This window comes from Akebia trifoliata, chromosome 12, assembly GCF_017979445.1.
Source record: "Akebia trifoliata isolate Shusen 1 chromosome 12, ASM1797944v1, whole genome shotgun sequence".
NCBI classification, from domain to species: Eukaryota; Viridiplantae; Streptophyta; class Magnoliopsida; order Ranunculales; family Lardizabalaceae; genus Akebia; species Akebia trifoliata.
In genome coordinates this window covers 1,632,506-1,650,457 of record NC_141386.1, presented here as the reverse complement: position 1 = coordinate 1,650,457, position 17,952 = coordinate 1,632,506, and the positions used below count along the sequence as shown (strand labels likewise).

The 17,952-nt window shown below is 33.2% G+C and overlaps 1 protein-coding gene across 1 annotated transcript; it reads right to left on the bottom strand.

The window, feature by feature from the left end:
• Positions 1 to 8,978: 8,978 nt before the first annotated feature.
• LOC147388524 (NADP-dependent malic enzyme-like) lies at positions 8,979 to 15,987 on the bottom strand. The gene is made up of 19 exons (XM_086418373.1): positions 15,485 to 15,987; positions 14,148 to 14,268; positions 13,980 to 14,054; positions 13,663 to 13,814; positions 13,091 to 13,196; positions 12,649 to 12,714; positions 12,421 to 12,516; positions 12,226 to 12,297; positions 12,021 to 12,104; positions 11,492 to 11,590; positions 11,110 to 11,157; positions 10,947 to 11,000; positions 10,757 to 10,855; positions 10,588 to 10,677; positions 10,143 to 10,220; positions 9,911 to 9,985; positions 9,714 to 9,804; positions 9,320 to 9,448; positions 8,979 to 9,219 (listed from the first exon to the last, which is right to left on the bottom strand). Exons 1-19 carry the CDS (start codon positions 15,616 to 15,618, stop codon positions 9,131 to 9,133), a joined length of 1,758 nt encoding a protein of 585 aa, XP_086274499.1. The 5' UTR covers positions 15,619 to 15,987; the 3' UTR covers positions 8,979 to 9,130.
• Between the last annotated feature and the right edge of the window lie 1,965 nt (positions 15,988 to 17,952).

The following is a 17,952-nucleotide window of genomic DNA, read 5'->3' as shown; positions in this document are numbered from 1 at the left end:
TCGAGTTCGAAGTTACGTTCCAATTTAGAGTACCATTTTGGATACGTGAGTTGTTGAATCCTGCAGAACGAACGCCTACAGACTGTGGTACCGTAGCAGGGGCGAATTTCGTTTTAGGACAGTGCTTTGTGCACGCCTCAACCATTTCTTTTTAGGTAATATTTTCTATTACATTCAATTTGAAAATCAAGATTTGTTCTAACTTCTTCTCTCTCTGCCATAAGAAATCAGTACATCAAAAATAACAATCTAAAACGAAACTTATTTTTTATTGATTTCTATGGAGACAGTCTCTAATTCCATGCACAGTGAAAAACCCGATAAATTCGATGGAAAGAATTTTAAATTCTGGCAACAGAAAATGTTGTTTTATTTAACAACATTACATTTGGCTCACATCATCACTCAAGAACCAGTTTCTTTAGATGATGATGAGGAGGACCAAATCAAAATAACCGAATATCGGAAATGGGAACATTCCAATTTCATGTGCCGGAATTATACCTAAACGGATTAAGTACTGTTCTTTTTAAGGTGTATTCCTCTATTGAGTCTGCCAAAACATTGTGGGAAATTCTTGAAAAGGAATATATTTTAGAAGATGCCGACACAAAGAAATTTGTTGTTGGGCGTTTTCTAGATTTTAAGATGGTAGATTCTAAGTCAGTTGTATCACCATCCGAAGAGCTCCAAATCCTTATTCATGAGATTCATGCTGAAGGCATGAGTATAAGTGAAGGATTCCAAGTTAGATCGATAATTGAAAAATTACCACCATCTTGGAAAGACTTCAAAAATAATTTGAAGCATAAGAGAAAGGAAATGGGACTCGAGGATCTAGTGATAAGACTTAGAATTGAAGAGGATAACCGAAAGAATGAGAAGAAGAGTGAAACAAACTCTATGATTTCTAAAGCGAATGTAGTGGAAGAAGAACCTTCCAAATTCACTAGAAAGTTCAAGCCCGGATTCCAGAAAAAATATGTAAAGAAAAACTTGCATGGTCCAAAAGCCAATATCCAAAAGATCAAGGGAAATTGCTATTTTTGCAATAAACCTGGACACCGGACTAAGGACTGTCGCAAAAGAAAAAATCAGCAACACTATCAGAAACATAAACAAGCCAATATGACTGAAACTCAGAACCTATCAGCGGTTGTTTCAGAAGTGAATCTGGTAGGAAATACCAATGATTGGTGGTTGGATACGGGAGCCACCAAACACATATGCTCTGAAAGAGGCATGTTTTTCTCTTACAACAATGTTGGAGATGAAAAGTTATTCATGGGAAATGCTTCCACATCCGCTGTGATTCGGAAAAGGAAAAGTGAATGTGAATTTCACATCTGACAAAGTTCTAACTCTGAATGACGTGCTTCATGTTCCAGACATTCGAAAAAATCTGGTTTCAGGTTCTCTTTTAAGTAAGAGAGGCTTCAAAATGGTGTTTGAGTCTGATAAATGTATAATTACAAATAATGGAATGTTTGTGGGCAATAGCTATCTATGTGATGGATTATTTAAACTCAATGTAATTTCTGATTCTATTAATAATATTAATTATTTTGCTTATGTTTCTGAGTATTCTAATATTTGGCATGCTAGATTAGGCCATGTTAATAATAAATCAATTATCAAATTAATAAATAGTGGTATGATTCCTAAAATGCATATTGATGTATCTAAAAAATGTGAAATTTGTATTGAATCAAAATTTGCTAAAAAACCTTTTAAAAATATTGAAAGATGTACAAAACCTTTAGAATTAATACATTCTGATTTATGCGATCTCAAATACATTCAATCTAGAGACGGTAAAAAATATTTCATAACTTTTATTGATGATTGCAGTAGATTTTGTATGATATATCTTTTAAGTAGTAAAGATAAAGCATTGAAAATGTTTAAAATTTATAAATTAGAAGTTGAAAATCAACTTGAAAATAAAATTAAAATTTTAAGATCTGACCGAGGAGGAGAATATGAATCTAAACCTCTAACTATATTTTGTTAAGAAAATGGAATAATACATCAAACTACTGCTCCTTATTCTCCCCAACAAAATGGTATAGCAAAGAGAAAAAATAGAACTTTAAAAAACATAGTAAACTCTTTACTTGTTAGTTCAGGTGTACCTTTAAATTTATGGGTAGAAGCTCTTTTAACATCTTGTTATATTTTAAATAAAATTCCATTAAAGAATTCTGAAAAATCACCTTATGAACTTTAGAAAGGTAGAACACGTACTTTTAAATACATGAAAGTGTGGGGGTGTTTAGCCAAAGTGGCTGTCCCTTTACCTAAAAGAACAAAATTAGGTCCTAAAACTATAGATTGTATTTTTATTGGATATGCCATTAATAGTAGTGCATACAGATTTCTTGTTTATAAATCTGATATAAATGATATTAATCCTAACACTATAATTGAATCCAGAGATGCTGAATTTTTTGAGGATGTGTATCCTTGTAAGGATAAAATAGAAAAATCATTAAAAAGATCTCACATTGAATTATCTAATAATGAATCTAGAGAACAAGAGTCTGATATAGAACCTAGGAGAAGCAAGAGAACTAGAACAGCAACATCCTTTGGACCTGATTTTATTAGTTTTCTCTTAGAAGGAGATCCTCAAACTTTTAAAGATGCAATTTCAACACCTGAGGCTCCATTTTGGAAAGAAGCTATAAATAGTGAAATGGATTCAATTATGAATAATAACACTTGGAAATTAGTTAATCTACCTCCTGGTAATAAAACAATTGGTTGTAAATGGATTTTTAAAAGAAAATTAAAATCTGATGGAACTATAAATAAGTATAAAGTTAGATTAGTGACTAAAAGGTACAAGCAAAAAGAAGGCATTGACTTTTTTGACACTTATTTTCCAATTACTAGGATCACTTCTATTAGAATTCTTATTGCTATAGCTTCTATTTATAAATTAGAAATTCATCAAATGAATGTAAAAACAGCATTTTTAAATGGAGAACTTGATGAAGAAATATATATGGATCAACCGGAAGGATTTGTAATTAAAGGACATGAAAATAAAGTTTATAGATTAATTAAATCCTTATATGGTTTAAAACAAACTCCAAAATAGTGGCATGAAAAATTTGATACTATAATGATATCAAATGGATTTAAAATCAATGAAGCTGATAAGTGTATTTATTATAAAACTATCTTTGATTTTTATGTGATTATTTACCTATATGTAGATGACATGCTAATTTTTGGATCTAATATAAATGTTATAAATCAAACTAAAAAATTATTATCTAGAAATTTTGACATGAAAGACTTAGGTCCTGCTGATGTAATTCTTGGAATAAAATTTTTTAGAAATAATAATGGATTTGGTTTATCACAATCTCACTATATTGAAAATATTCTAAAACGTTTTAATCAGTTTGATTGTATTCCTACAAAAATACCTTTTGATCCAAATTGTAAGTTAATGAAAAATATTGGTAAAGGTGTTTCTCAATTAGAATATTCTCAAGTTATTGGTTGTTTAATGTATATTATGAACTGTACTAGGCCTGATATTGCATATTCAGTAAATAGATTAAGCATACACACTAGCAACCCAGAACATGATCACTGGGAAGCTTTGATGAGGATTATGAGATACTTAAAATATACATTGAGTTACAGGCTACATTATAATAGGTATCCTGCTGTATTAGAAGGATACAGTGATGCCAATTGGATATCAGACTCAGAAGAGTCGAAATCCACTAGTGGTTATATCTTTACACTAGGAGGTGCAGCAATCTCATGGAAATCCACCAAGCAAACGTGTATAGCTCGTTCCACCATAGAATCTGAGTTTATTGTCATGGACAAGACTGGTGAAGAAGCTGAGTGGCTAAGGAATTTTCTTATTAACATTCCTATTTGGCCTAAACCAGTATCTGCAATATCTATTCACTGTGACAACCAAGCTGCCATTGCAAGAGCAAAAATAATGTATATAATGGCAAGTCAAGGCATATTAAACGGAGACACAACTCTGTAAAACAACTACTCTCTAATGGAATTATTTCCATTGACTTTGTAAAGTCTAAGGAAAATTTGGCGGATCCTCTAATAAAAGGATTATCTAGAGAGTTAGTTGCAACGACTTCGAGGGGAATGGGCCTAAAGCCTACTGATTAAAAATTATTTCAATGGAAACCCAACCTAATTGATTGGAGATCCCAAAAAATAAGTTCAATGGGAAAACCAGTTGAATGTAATTTAAAAAGAAAACAATAATGGAACAGAGTGTTCCAAGTCCATTCCTATGAAGTGTTTAGTGTTGCCTGTAAAACAGAAAGGTTGAATTATAATTCTTAATGTTGCCTATACTTGTAAAAGTAGAGTATATCAGGGCACTTCTCATAGGCACACCTAAATGAGTGTAGAATTAGGCCGATTCTATGAGAGTTAAAGCTAAGCTCTCTAAAGCACTCATGATACCAGGAAATGTTCAGGGCCAAAATGAACACCATCGATAGAACTTGATAGTTGATTAAGTAACCTGTGTGTATAGTCCATTGTTTAGGTTTACACTAAAGGTTGACAGTTCAAGGCTTAAAATCCATTGATCGACTTGTAAATCCAATAGACTTATACTAGGTAAGGTTCAAGTCCAAAAGACACCAATACCGAAATATGGTTGTTCAAAGTGCTCTCTCTTTATATATTTTATATATATTTTTTTATTTTGAATTTTCTGCATTCATGTGGGGGATTGTTGGAATTTAGAGGGTTGAATTGGAAAACCCTTTAATATTCATTTATTTGCAACCATATGGTAAATCAATCTATTAACCATAAGGTATTTAAATCTCATATTTGCTTTATGCTTTTTACTTTATTGCTTTATGTTTAGTTGAATGTTTTGATTTTGCCTTGAGAAATTTTAGTCCCACATCGACTAGGAGAAGAATTGATTTGCAATTCTTAATTAGTTGTGGTTCTAATAGCTTTAAAGTGGATAGAAGTAGTGGGCGGGCTCGCGCGCACGCACGAGGGTCCAAGAGAGAAACCCATGGTTCTAATTGAAATTTGGATCCACCGGTCCGAAAACCTTAATGCGTGTGCCCAAGTACAACGTGCGCGCAGGGGGGTGCAAATTCTCGGATTTACAGCTCACGTGGGTGCGCGCAAAGGCTCGATTTTGCTTTAATTTTCAAGGTCCATTTTTATTTAAAAATTCTAGACGTTTTTTAAATTTAAATTTTGTTTTGAACCAGTGTGTTTATTCTGAACCAGCACAATGTGTCTGTTCGGAACCAGTTTGTGACTGTTCTGAACAGTCACTTTCTCTTTTATTTATATCAATTGTTTAATCAATTTAAACTACTTAATTTTTCTGCTATTTTATATTCTTGAATTATCATTAATTTATTATTCGTTGTGAGAGTACACAACATCTTCGAGTTCGAAGTTACGTTCCAATTTAGAGTACCCTTTTGAATACGTGGGTTGTTGAATCCTGCAAAACGAACGCCTACAGATTGTGGTACCGTAGCAAGGGCGAATTTCGTTTTAAGAGAGTGTTTTGTGCACGCCTCAACCATTTCTTTTTAGGTAATATTTTCTATTACATTCAATTTGAAAATCAAGATTTGTTCTAACTTCTTCTCTCTCTGCCACAAGAAATCAGTACATCAGAAATAACAGGGCCTATTTCACTAAATCCTAGTTTCTTAGTTCCCTTAAAATACGATTCATCCATGATCATTACAAAATCTCTCGAATTTGCATTTTTCTTAAGGTGTGATTACTACTTAGATTAATTGAACCATTAATTTAGATTAATTTTTCATATGGTTAGCAATGTTGGAAGAGGTTAGTTTCGACAATCTGATCAAGGGAGATTCATTGTACAATCGAATTACTCTTTGAACCATTATTTCTAATCTCTCAAAAAGCTCAATAAAAGTTAAGAAGTTTTCAAAAATTGAGTGAAGTGGTTCGACACCAAAAATTGAGTGGCCATAAGTACCCCCCACTTTTATATTTTAATTTAATATAATAAGAGTCATTTTGCTAAAAAAACACACAAGAATATTTCAACCCACGTTCCATATAATTACGTTGCTTAGTTTTCAATATTACAAAAGTATCATTTTAATATGTAATCTTCAAAAATCCTTTAATTTTAAATTACAAATAAGCCCTTTCGAGGTGTGCGCGTTCGAACATGTCACCTTCTAGTACTATAACATTATAACATTAGAAGCTTCCAAGAATCTTACAGGTTTGTTGCAATGTCCCAACATTATTGATTGATGATACGGTCCAATTCAATGAAGTTATATTAAGAGTCGTGATTATTTGACTACCCCACATGGCATACACAATCGACAACCTGACATAACAAGTTCGGAAATCATAAATTTACTCTCCTCGGGATACACAACTGCCTCGAGATACATATTTTCATAAGGAAGTGCAGTCATGTATCCCGAGGAACACAGATCCATGATTGCCGGACTTGTCACATTCAGAGAAGTCTATTGAGTTTGCCACATGAGGTAATCACATTGTGCCGGACTTGTCACATTCAGAGAAGTCTATTGAGTTTGCCACATGAGGTAATCAAATTGTCTCAATTCTTATATTAATGCTTGTGGCCAATGATGATAGCCATATGAATTAAGTATTAGAACAACCCACCAAACTACAACATTGGAGGATATTAAATGAAGAAGGTGGCCGCTACCCAAATCATATCCGGATTTTTAATTTGGGTCCAAATCCGGATCCGGCTCGGATCCTACTAACCCAAATCATATCCGGATTCGATCTAACTGAATTAATTGATTCAAGTATGTAGAGTCGGATAATTTTAAATCATTACAAAATAATTTATTTAAAACGTGATTTGAACTCAATACCTCTTCTCTTTTAAAAAAAAAAAAAACTATGACTGCTACACCTAATACTTATTTGTTGCTGAATGATAGACTAAAAAATATAAAAATATGACATATAACATACAAAATAATATATCATTCAAATATAGATGGATATAGGGATGAGTCTGTATCCGACTCGGGTCAAAGGACTTCAACCCATATTTTAATTCTGATATATTTGATGAAATCAATTCAACTAAAAATCAGATTCGGATCACTCGGATTTTTGATAAAATCCAACCCATTTTAAGCCTTACTCATTTACTGTGGGCCAATGTGATTTTATGAGAAAATGGTTTTTTAAGAAAAGTATGTAAGAAAATGTTTGCGACTTGTTCAAAAGGAATTTAAAAAAGAGTTGGTTTTTAATTTTTTTTGGGTGGATGACGAAATCCAGAGAAAAAGAAATCTTAGAAATCTTAATTTCCTAAAAAGAAAATCATATTTCTAAGGGCCAAGTCAGCAAATATTTTACAGCCAAGAAGGGTTTTCGACAGAAATGCATAATCAAACGGTAAAAAATTGTATTTCCCTGGAAAATCACTTTTTTCCCGATTATCATGAAATCATTGATACCCCAAATGAACATTGGTCTGGTTGTAACCTATCAAGACAACCAAAACAAGCCCCAATTAATAAAGGAAGCAATCGTCTTTGGACCCTAACCCAGCCCAACAATCAAATGGAGAAGTCCAGATTAACTATGATCGAGCCAGATTTAGGAAATTTAAAGCTCTGATTTTATCGATTTTCCTACTTGGGATGATACCGACACAAAATATCTTCCTTTGAACCATAATTTTATTATAAATACTCTGAAATTACTATATATATAAAGAAGAAGAAGGAAATGATAGGAAAATAACCAAAAATACTATTCTCGAAAATATGAACGGAAAGGTCTCTTAGATACAATATGGACCTTTTAATGTTCATTTTTATAGAACACTGTATAAAATGATCTTTTAAAACATTATTATCTTATGTATTTAAAACACTTGTAAACACCTCCAATTTATCCAGACCGAGCCCAAAAGCTCTCGAAGAGATTGAAGGTGACTGATTTTGGGAAGAAAAATAAGGTTTTTTAGGTATTTTTTCAATAGTTTAGAAGACAAGACATGAGTAAAATGGCATGTACTTAGTTTTAAAAAGTAGGGGTTATCTCAAATATTTCATCAAAATGTGAAGGGACCACGCTTCATGTGGAGGGTTTTTAATTAGTCCACATCGCATTTTAGGCATTTTTCAAATAATTTAAAAAGGATAATGTTTAAGAACCTTCCACATGTTTAAGGCTTTTTTTGGGAAGGTTGGGTGGTTGTGGTAGGGGTGGTGGCGTGGTGACAAAGATGGCGGAGTTAGGATGGTGGTGGGGCACCAATAGTGGTAGCACAGTTGATGCCAGTGGTAGCGTGATGGCGAAAGTGATAGGTGTGATGGTGGTGCGATGAATATGTCATTGCCAATAACTTGTAAAATCAGGAAATTTTCAAAAATTATACAATATTTCGTTAAGGTTTCTTTCCAAAACCAATTATCTTCAACCTCTCTAGAAATTCTTTCTTCTTTCTTCATGTTTGAATGTTGAAAAAAAAAAATTAGAGGTTGATAGTAAAAATGTTACCATATTCCATGATTAATTGAGGAATTGTCAATTAATCTATCGATTTGCTTATTTAATATGTTAACCCCTAATTTGGAGAATTTTACGATTTTTTTTTATTTTTTATTTTGGAGAATTTTGTGACTGGCGACAGGTGAGGTAAACCCCTCGAGTCAAGAGGGATTATCAATTACTAAAATTCAGTTTTGACTTAAAAGAACAAAGCTTAGTAAATTTACAAGTGCCAACAAACACGAATGAGATGAGAGCGCGACTCACTAATTCTGAGAAAGAAATTACAGCCCAAGATTACTCTCAACCTCTCTCAGGTCTCAACGACAAAGAGCCCAAGTTTTCCTGTTTGATTGAATTATCTCATAACCCTAAATATTTTTTCTTGTAGCGCAAGATTGTGTTACATTGAGAACTTTCAACCAATTTCATCCCATAAGTTTAGATTATCAAAGATTGCATTTATTTCATGTAAAATTATTCCAATTTCACAACATTTTCAAAGCTAAAAATGAACATTCGCATAACCAAACTAACAACAAGAAGGATGGTTTAGCAACCAAATAAGAACTGTAACAATAACAAAAATGATTTATCGGAAGCTTCGGTAGATGGGGGTGTACATGCAGCTCTCAGCATACTTCACCAGATTCTCTGGGCGAGGGAGGCGAGTAGCCAAACCTTAAAAACAAAACAATTAAATTATAAATATATAAATAATTCTTGCAAAATCACATAAAGCAAAGCTTGTACGAACCAAATTCATTAAAAAGTAACTCACCAAGGTCATATACTTTAGCAGCCACTTTGGCAGCAATGTGAGCCGATATTTTTCTAATATTAGTGAATGGTGGGTAAATCAGCCCTTTATCAAAGTTCTCTTGTGTCACCTGCCCTGCCAAAGCTTCCGCTGGAAAACACAACGAAGATATAAGTAATTAATTATCTAATATAAAAAACCATACAAATTTGTGAAAATGGGGAAAACGAGGAAACCAATTTGTGCCTCGTGAAACAAGTCCAAAGATATTTTGAGCAATTTATCATAAAGTGTGTGTTGACTTGCACAATGGGTCTAATATGTAAACCTCCAACAGATGAAAATTGACTAAGAATGCAGATTATGTGCAGTTTAGAATGGAACTGATGTCATATCAAATATTCCGTATACTTACAAGCTGCCAGAAGCATGTCATCATGAACACGGATGGCACCCGAGATAACCAAACCCAGACCAAATCCAGGGAAAATGTAAGCATTATTTGCCTGAATTAACGAGAGGAATACAAAAAAATTACAAAAGTGAGTCTTAAGTGTCAATATCTCTGCTTAAAAGAAATTATTTATTAAAAAAAAAGGATCAAATTGAGACCTGGCCAGGCACAAAAAGTTTCCCGTCATATTTAACAGGGTCAAATGGGCTCCCACTAGCAAAAATTGCACGACCCTGCAAATTGAAAATAAAAGAACAAAATTGCCACACAAAAAAATTAAAAAAGAGAATCAGTTTTACTAGTTTATTTATGTGGAATACTCAATATAAGCTGTATGATACAATGAGTCCAGGACAAAGCAATGGCATATAAAGTATGAGATTGTTTTACCTTGGTCCATGTGTAAGCTTCTTCAGCTGTACACTCAGATTGTGAAGTTGGGTTTGATAGAGCAAGAATAACAGGTTTCTGCACAACATTAATTTACATCACTATCAGTTTTTTTCTACTATATACATATATATTTTACTATTATAATGAGAGAAGGCGGAGTAGAAGTGGTTTTTGCACCAAAATTTAGATTTCAAAAATGCCCACATCTTAACATTTAAACTTAATATAATCAAAGGTCATTTCGGTCAAAAATCAAGAAAATTCCCTAAAATCACACGATTAGTTTTCAAAATAACAAAAATATCATTTTTACAATGTAATCTTCAATACTATTTTAAATTACAAATAAGCCCTTTAAATACATGTGCATTTGCACATGCCATGTTCTAGCATATATAAAGAGGTATATATATATATAAAGAGAGAGAGAGAGAACACATGCCTCGTTTAAGGAGGCCATGGCCTCAACAACCTCCTTTGTGAATGTTTTTCCGACCCCAGACGATCCAATCAACACTGTTGGCTTGATTGCCTAAGAAAGTAAGAACAGAAAGTATAGTAAGAACACCATCAACTACCTCATTACATCAACATAGTGAGAGTTTCCACACCTTCACGGCATCTAGGAGTCCCTTAATAGGCTCATGTTCATGAGCCCAAGGTTTCTTAAAGTGTTGGAGCAACTCCTTGCGAGAACTAACAATCAATCCCTGAAAGAAAAATTACATACCAACATTTAATTTATGCAAGAAAAATGAAAGAAGCTATATGCCATAATTTGCTTTCTCGGGTTTCTAGTACCTTCGAGTCCACAAGCCAAATCTTCTTGCGTGTCTCTTCCAATGGAGCTTTTGTCTACAACAAGAATCAAACTCACTGTCAGGAGTTATTTTACATAAAAGTTTGATTTTATTAGAAAATCAAGGATCAAATATATGGATAGATGTTACTAGTAAGTTAATACCTGTTTCGACATCTCAAGGGCTATGAGTTCGGCTATGCCAGTCCCAGCCTGCACAGAGCAAAGAAAAGGATGAGGAGACAAAGTTTTTGGCCTTGAAGGACAAATGTATTATACATAATAGCGAGATGGGAAAAACTTCAGAGGAGATGGAGTTTTTGGAGCAAGAAAGTCCCACATCAATCAGAGGTTTTAACATCTAAACACACAATATTTTTTATTTCTCAATAAAATTATCTTTGCATTTTTTTTTTTAAAATCCCCATCGTGACTTGTTTCATCTTTTCCCTCCCACGTAACAAGAGGGAAACAAAATAATAGTTGTGCAAAGGAAAAGAAAGGACATCTCATGCAAAGATGGTCATAGAAAGTAAAAAAAACTCACCTCTCCAGCACCAAGGAATAAGAAAGTATGCTCAGCCAAGGTTTTACCAACCAACTTTAATGCTGCAACAAGCCCTGCTAGGACAACGGATGCTGTTCCCTGCAATGATGAAAGAAATCAATAATTAGAGGAATATTTCCCAAAGAAACCAAACTTCCTAACACTAACAACCCCACCCCAAAGAGAAAATTTTGTAATTTTTTGAAAAAACCATGATTTTAATAGTTGCCGATTAAATCACAATTTTTTCAAATAATTGCCCAGTTTTGGAAATTTTCTTAATAGTGATTTAATCGATGATTTAAAAAATAAAAATAAAAAACATAGATGTTTTTTGTATTTATTTATAAGTATTTTGAAGTGTTATTTTATCATTTAATATGTTAAATACATTTTTTTTTTTACATTTAAATCAATTATTTTTAATTTTTAATTTATCCAATATTTTCATCAACTTTAGACAACTTTTTCCAAAGCTTTCTTTTGTCGAATGATTCCCTAACCCCGACTTTGTCACTATGCATATTACCTGTATATCATCATTGAAGACAAGATGCGTCGTGCTGTATTTTGAAAGCAACTCAAAGGCATTGTGGTTTGCGAAGTCTTCAAACTGCAGAATGTGATTGAAAGATCCAAAACCATTAGAACCACACGAAAAAAAAAAACTCTGGGGAAATGTAACAATTGCGTAATTAAATTTCAGTGAGATCTTATACTGATGAGTAACTAACCTGTACAAGGACTTTTTCACCATAGTTCTGTTTAACGGCACACATGAATTCATGTAAAAGTTCAGCGTATTCCTAGAGACAAGAAGTTCCAAACAACATTTTAGTATTACAGAAAATAAGACAAGTTACGTATAAACAAAGTTAACTGTTGGGCAGAAAATCTATGTGTGCCAAGCTAATTAATTTTTATGGGACCTGGCCGGTTGCCCTCTTTTGCTTAAGCCCAATGTAGAACTCATCCTTCAAGAGTTGTTCATTGTTCGTCCCCACATCAATGGTTATAGGTAGGCACTGCAAAAGATCATTAATTTCTTAAATAAGAGATAAACAGAAACCAAGGTTTAATTCATTGATAAACGTTGGATTTTCTAAGAAGCAAATTGATCAAACAAAAGGTGCAACATTAGTTATGGAAATGCTTACCGCAGAAGGCCGAAGACCCCCAAGTGCCGTATACAAAGAAAGTTTCCCAACAGGTATCCCCATCCCCTGCAAAAATTTTGGTCATTGTCATCAATTGAGTCGGTGACTATCCCGAGTGCCAAACAGATATGAAGACTAGCATACAGACTCGATCCTATACTTATTTAAGTGAATGAGTTTTTCAAAGAATCAGGATCAAGAACAGTGCCCCACTTTATTTTATAGGAACGGTGTTTGTGTGGCTCCTTTTGGTAGGTGTTTAAAATACATTGGGCTCCTAATCAAACTGTTTTCCACATGGCACATAGCCCAATGTGTTTAATCTCCAACCAAAAAGTGCCATGTAAACACCGTATCTTGTCATAGGAACGGGACACCGTTATGGATTGTGACTCTTTTTCAAATTATCTCATCCCAACAGAATCAATATAGAGATTATTACCTGGCAACCAAGATCCCCAAGCCCCAAAATCCGCTCACCATCAGTGACGACAATGACTTGGATATTCCTCTCAGGCCAGTTCTTCAATACCTCAAGAATCTTTCCCCTACAAAACCAGCAATTTCTAAGTCTCAACAAGAATAATAGTATGAAATTAAAAGATTTATTAGGAAACCTTGATGTAGAGGAATCCTACTAAAAGAGGAACTCTGAGCCCTCTATTCTCATTATAAAATAATGGATTGGAACCCCTATTAAGGTATGAACTCAAAATCGTTGGAACACTAATGCTAGTGATTTTAATCAATATCCATCAAGAACAGTAAACCCTAGCCGATCCAAAGAATAGAGAGAAGAGAAGAAAGTGAGTCTAGTATTCAAGAAGGAACTGATTCGATACGCGCAAAAGGGGAGATTACTTTATTCTACAGGTTTTCTTTAAATTGGATTATTGATCTCGATGGCACAAGGTACACTTCCGAATAACTTTTAATCTAACAATAATACTATGTAACTAAAATATAAAAAATCCAAGCTTCCAATGAAAATAGAATATAATCAAACATCCTTACCTCTCTTTCAAACTGATGTAAAGACCCTGAGGACGTCGAAAGATGCTCCCATATTTCTGGCAAGCCTCACCAACGGTTGGGGTGTATACAATTGGAAGCAATTCCTCAACATTATCAATGAGAAGCTTGTAGAAAAGCCTTTCATTTCTCTCCTATAAAAAGGGGGGGAAATGAAGAAACAACAAAGAAATTGAGTCATCACTCAACAACCCAATACCACCATCAACTCAACAAAATATATATATATATATATATATATATATATATATATATATATATATATATATATTGGAATTAGTGCGAGTGGGTGTGTATACCTGAAGATCCATCATTGCCATGTATCTTTGTAGTGGAACTTGATATTGACGGAGATTGTGCATCTCCTTCTTCTCCTGTGACCATAATTGAAAAAAGGGTTATCAAGGACGGTCGGTAAAAAGATAAAAGATATTGAAATTCAAAGAAATTTTATTTGAAGTAGTAACCTGAAGCTCTTGAGTAGCAAATGATGGAGGGAGAAGACCCCGTAAGTAATGGGCATCTCTCTCCTTTTCACTGAAGGCAAGCCCTTTGTTGTGGTGAGGATCCCTCAACAATGAATACCCACTATGGCACAAAAGGGCTGGAAATCAGATGCTTTTCACTGAACGAATAATTTACTAAGGCAACGCATTACAATGACCAATACCCCAAATGAATCAGTGATAAACGTATAATGGAAACATTGGTGTGGTTGGTTAGTGATTGAAAATTATGCTTTTTCACACTTATCAAAAAAATAAAAAATAAATAAAAAAGAGAGATCGAATCGATCAATAGACATCACTAAATCGGAAGCCTAGACAAAAGAAAAAAAAAATCATAATGTAAATTCCATAGCCTTCTAATGAAAAAAACCAAAAGAAAAACATAGAACAAACTCTGAGAAGAATTAATTCATTTGAAGCCCCATGATTCAAACCAAACAAGGATAAATAAATAAAAGGTGAGAAACTGCTATAAATCAAATAAACTCCAACAATCAAAATTCAAAACTATGGTTTGATATACATTTCAGGTACTTACACAAAAACATAGGATGATGGAAAGCAATATTAAGTTCAAAGAACATTAACAAAGTGAAAAAATAAAAATAAAAATCTAGGAAGAACCCATAAAATGTAAAAGCAAATGAAACAAATCCCATCAGATCATGAAAGTATAATAAAATATTTCAAAAAAAATAAAAATAAAGAGAAATTAAAAGAAAAAAAAAACCCAAAAGCTTGTAAATTGTACAAGTCCAATATGAATGGCAAAAGAATATGATTTTTTTTTTTTTTTTTTTTGAAAAAAAAAAAAAATTGTAAATTGTCCAAAAACGACATGATGGAGCTTTGTTAATCAAATTCCTCAGAGAACACTAAAAAAATGGCAAAATAAAAATAAAAATCTAGATGAGAAACCACAAAATAAAAACTGAAATAAAACAAAAGCCATCAGATCCGATAATCCAACATTACATTACTTCAAAGATTCAACCAAAACATAATAGGAACAAAAAAAAAAGTTTAAAGTAAAAGAGAAACATAATTAAATAAATAACACAAGCATGTAAATTTGACAAGCACAAAACGAATAGAGCACTAGGAAAGTAGGGCTATGTTAATGTTCTCCTTTAGTGTCCAAAACCTGATGTAGCTTTGCTAACCTGACCATCAATCATTTAGATCATCTAACACCCCCAAAAAAAAATTATATATTTAAAAATAAATAAATAAATAAAGCTCAAAAATAACAGAAATCGAAAACAACCATAATGGGTTTGATCATCTCAGCTCACCTAGCAACTGAGAAACTCCAGGGGGTGACAAGCTGATCCTCAGTGGCGAAATCCTCACCGTACACGTCCTGAACCCCACCACCAACAGCGATGATCGATTCATCGTCTCCCATCTCCTTAACAATGCTACCCATCACAACCCAACCCTTAATATCTCTCCTTTTTCTCTGCAAATGAGAGAGAACTAGAAATACCAGAAAAAAGTTGTTGAGGGAAGAGTTTCTCTTGTTTACACACAATCCACGAAACAAAGACAGCCCAACACCTCCTTTTATACCCAAGACACAATGACCCGATCCTATTTATGAGTAAACTACGAAATCTAGGGGAAAAAAAAAATCTCCTTTTTAGATGTCAAAAAAGCAGAGCAGCCATGAACGACTTCATAAACAATTAAAACAAGTTGATTCAATCAACAATCAAGATCCATAGAATTTTTTTTTAATGTTTGTTAACTGGGTTTTGTTTAAAATTGTGATTTAGAAAATGGGTTTAGTTTATATTTTCAAAAAACTTGGTTCGATTCCGTGTGATCATGGCGAAAGAAACCTAGTGGACCCCCTTAGGAGAAAGAAACAGAGATTTTGGGCGATTCTCCTTTCTCTCTCTTTGTCTGTCTCCTTCCTGACATTGTGTTTAAGGGGAATTGATCCTATGTTTTCCCTTTTAACCTCCTGTTCAGTTGAGATATTGACACGTGCATTTGATACAAAATCCTTCGTCGCAATGTTGGAGTTTACTGACCGTTCATTTTCAATCTATTTGATCAGACTTAAAAATGGACTTTTTTCAACAAAAAAGCAACCAAATCTGATCAAAACATGGCTGATGGGTTAGATTTTATTTTTCAGTGAGGTTTATCTACTATTGAAAAGGTACTACATCGAACTATAGGAAACAGTACCACAGAGGAGAGGATCCACTCCCGCTTTAAAGAGGGTAAAAATGTTAGATTTACAAGAAAACGTGGATTGCATGGGTGGTATTCGTTGGGTTTTTTCTAGGGACACACTTAATTGTTATGTGTGTCCGGCTAAATGAATAATAGAGGGCAAGTGGGCATCACTCACTCTTGTCGGGTAAGCTCGGGTCAGGTCGGATCGGATCATGGGTGAATTTCATTTCCAATAAAGTGCCAATATAACAATAACTAGAGTTTGTTCATCCCCACTACTATTCTAACACAACTCACAAACAAAATGAAGTTAATGGATTTGGGTTGAGTCTAATTATGTTCGAGTCCTTTGTTGACCTATTCGAGTTTGGGTTAGAGACATCAACCTATTTTAATAGGTTTATTGTGTCACTAATGTTTCTTGTTGAGCCGACATACAACCAGACCCATAAAAACCATTTAATGATTTTGGTTTTTTTATTTATTTATTTATTTTTTATGAAATTCTATTTATGTTTTGTGATAATTTAATTTATGTTAATGACAGGTTGTAGATATGGCTTATAATCATGTTCAATATATAATCGTGTTTATGTTTGTGTTAGGTCATAATCATGTTTTTGCTCGAGTTGTAATCATGTCCTTACTCTAACATGACACGGCCTATTGCCACTTGTACCCACGCCATAGGCATCCTCTTAGGGTTAAAGGGTAAAACATGATAAATAATAAAGCTGGATGGGTAAGATTTAAAATAAAATAAAATAAAAAGGAGAAAATGAAAGATAATAAAGTTGAAAGGGGGATTATTGAAAAAAGAGAGAAAATATACAATTGAAAGGTATTCTTAGAAAATGATAGAAGAGGAAATGTAATAAAATTGGACTAATTCTTGAAAAGAGGAAGGCATAAAAATTATCCTCTAATTACATTCTTTATAGGTATAAAGATTGGAATTGTTTTAAAGTAACATTGAAATTTACATCGTTTCACACATTGCTAACATGAAGGTGCCCATAGAACCATTGGTGTCTTTCACTCTAATCTCGATGAAAAGCATTTATGATTACGTAGATGCCTCCACGTCAACAATGTGTGAAACGATATAAATTTCAACATTACTTTAATATTTACCTAAATATTGAGACAAAGCATGGAAACAAACGTTGTATTTTATTATAGGAAAATTTACTTAAACGACCTTGAAGGAGGGATTTATTTCTAAATAGTCCTTAACTTTTGGCCGATAGCTTGATAGGACATTTAGTAAACTTTTTATTTCTTAATGGTCCCTCATTATTGGTGCGAAATCACCATTTTTTATCTATTGTTGAATTAACTTTTTATTTATTGTCAAACTCACCGTTTTTTATTTATTATCGAGTTACCACTTTTTTATTTATTGTCAAGTTCGATAATAAATAAAAAGTGGTGAACTCGACACTAGTAAAACCCACCCATTTTCAATTTTCAAGTTTTTTCTACTAAAATAGATCAACTACAAACTTCAGATAACGACTTATTTAGATGATTTCAAACCAAATGAACCATTGTTTATTGATTTTCATTAAAA

Excerpts from the sequence above, each read along its gene's own strand:
- LOC147388524 (XM_086418373.1), bottom strand. The coding sequence starts at position 15,618 with ATGGGTAGCATTGTTAAGGAGATGGGAGACGATGAATCGATCATCGCT. Across the intron at positions 14,269-15,484 it reads TGGAGTTTCTCAGTTGCTAG|TGGGTATTCATTGTTGAGGG; the intron begins GTGAGCTGAGAT and ends TTTGTGCCATAG. Across the intron at positions 9,449-9,713 it reads TGACATGCTTCTGGCAGCTT|CGGAAGCTTTGGCAGGGCAG; the intron begins GTAAGTATACGG and ends TGTGTTTTCCAG.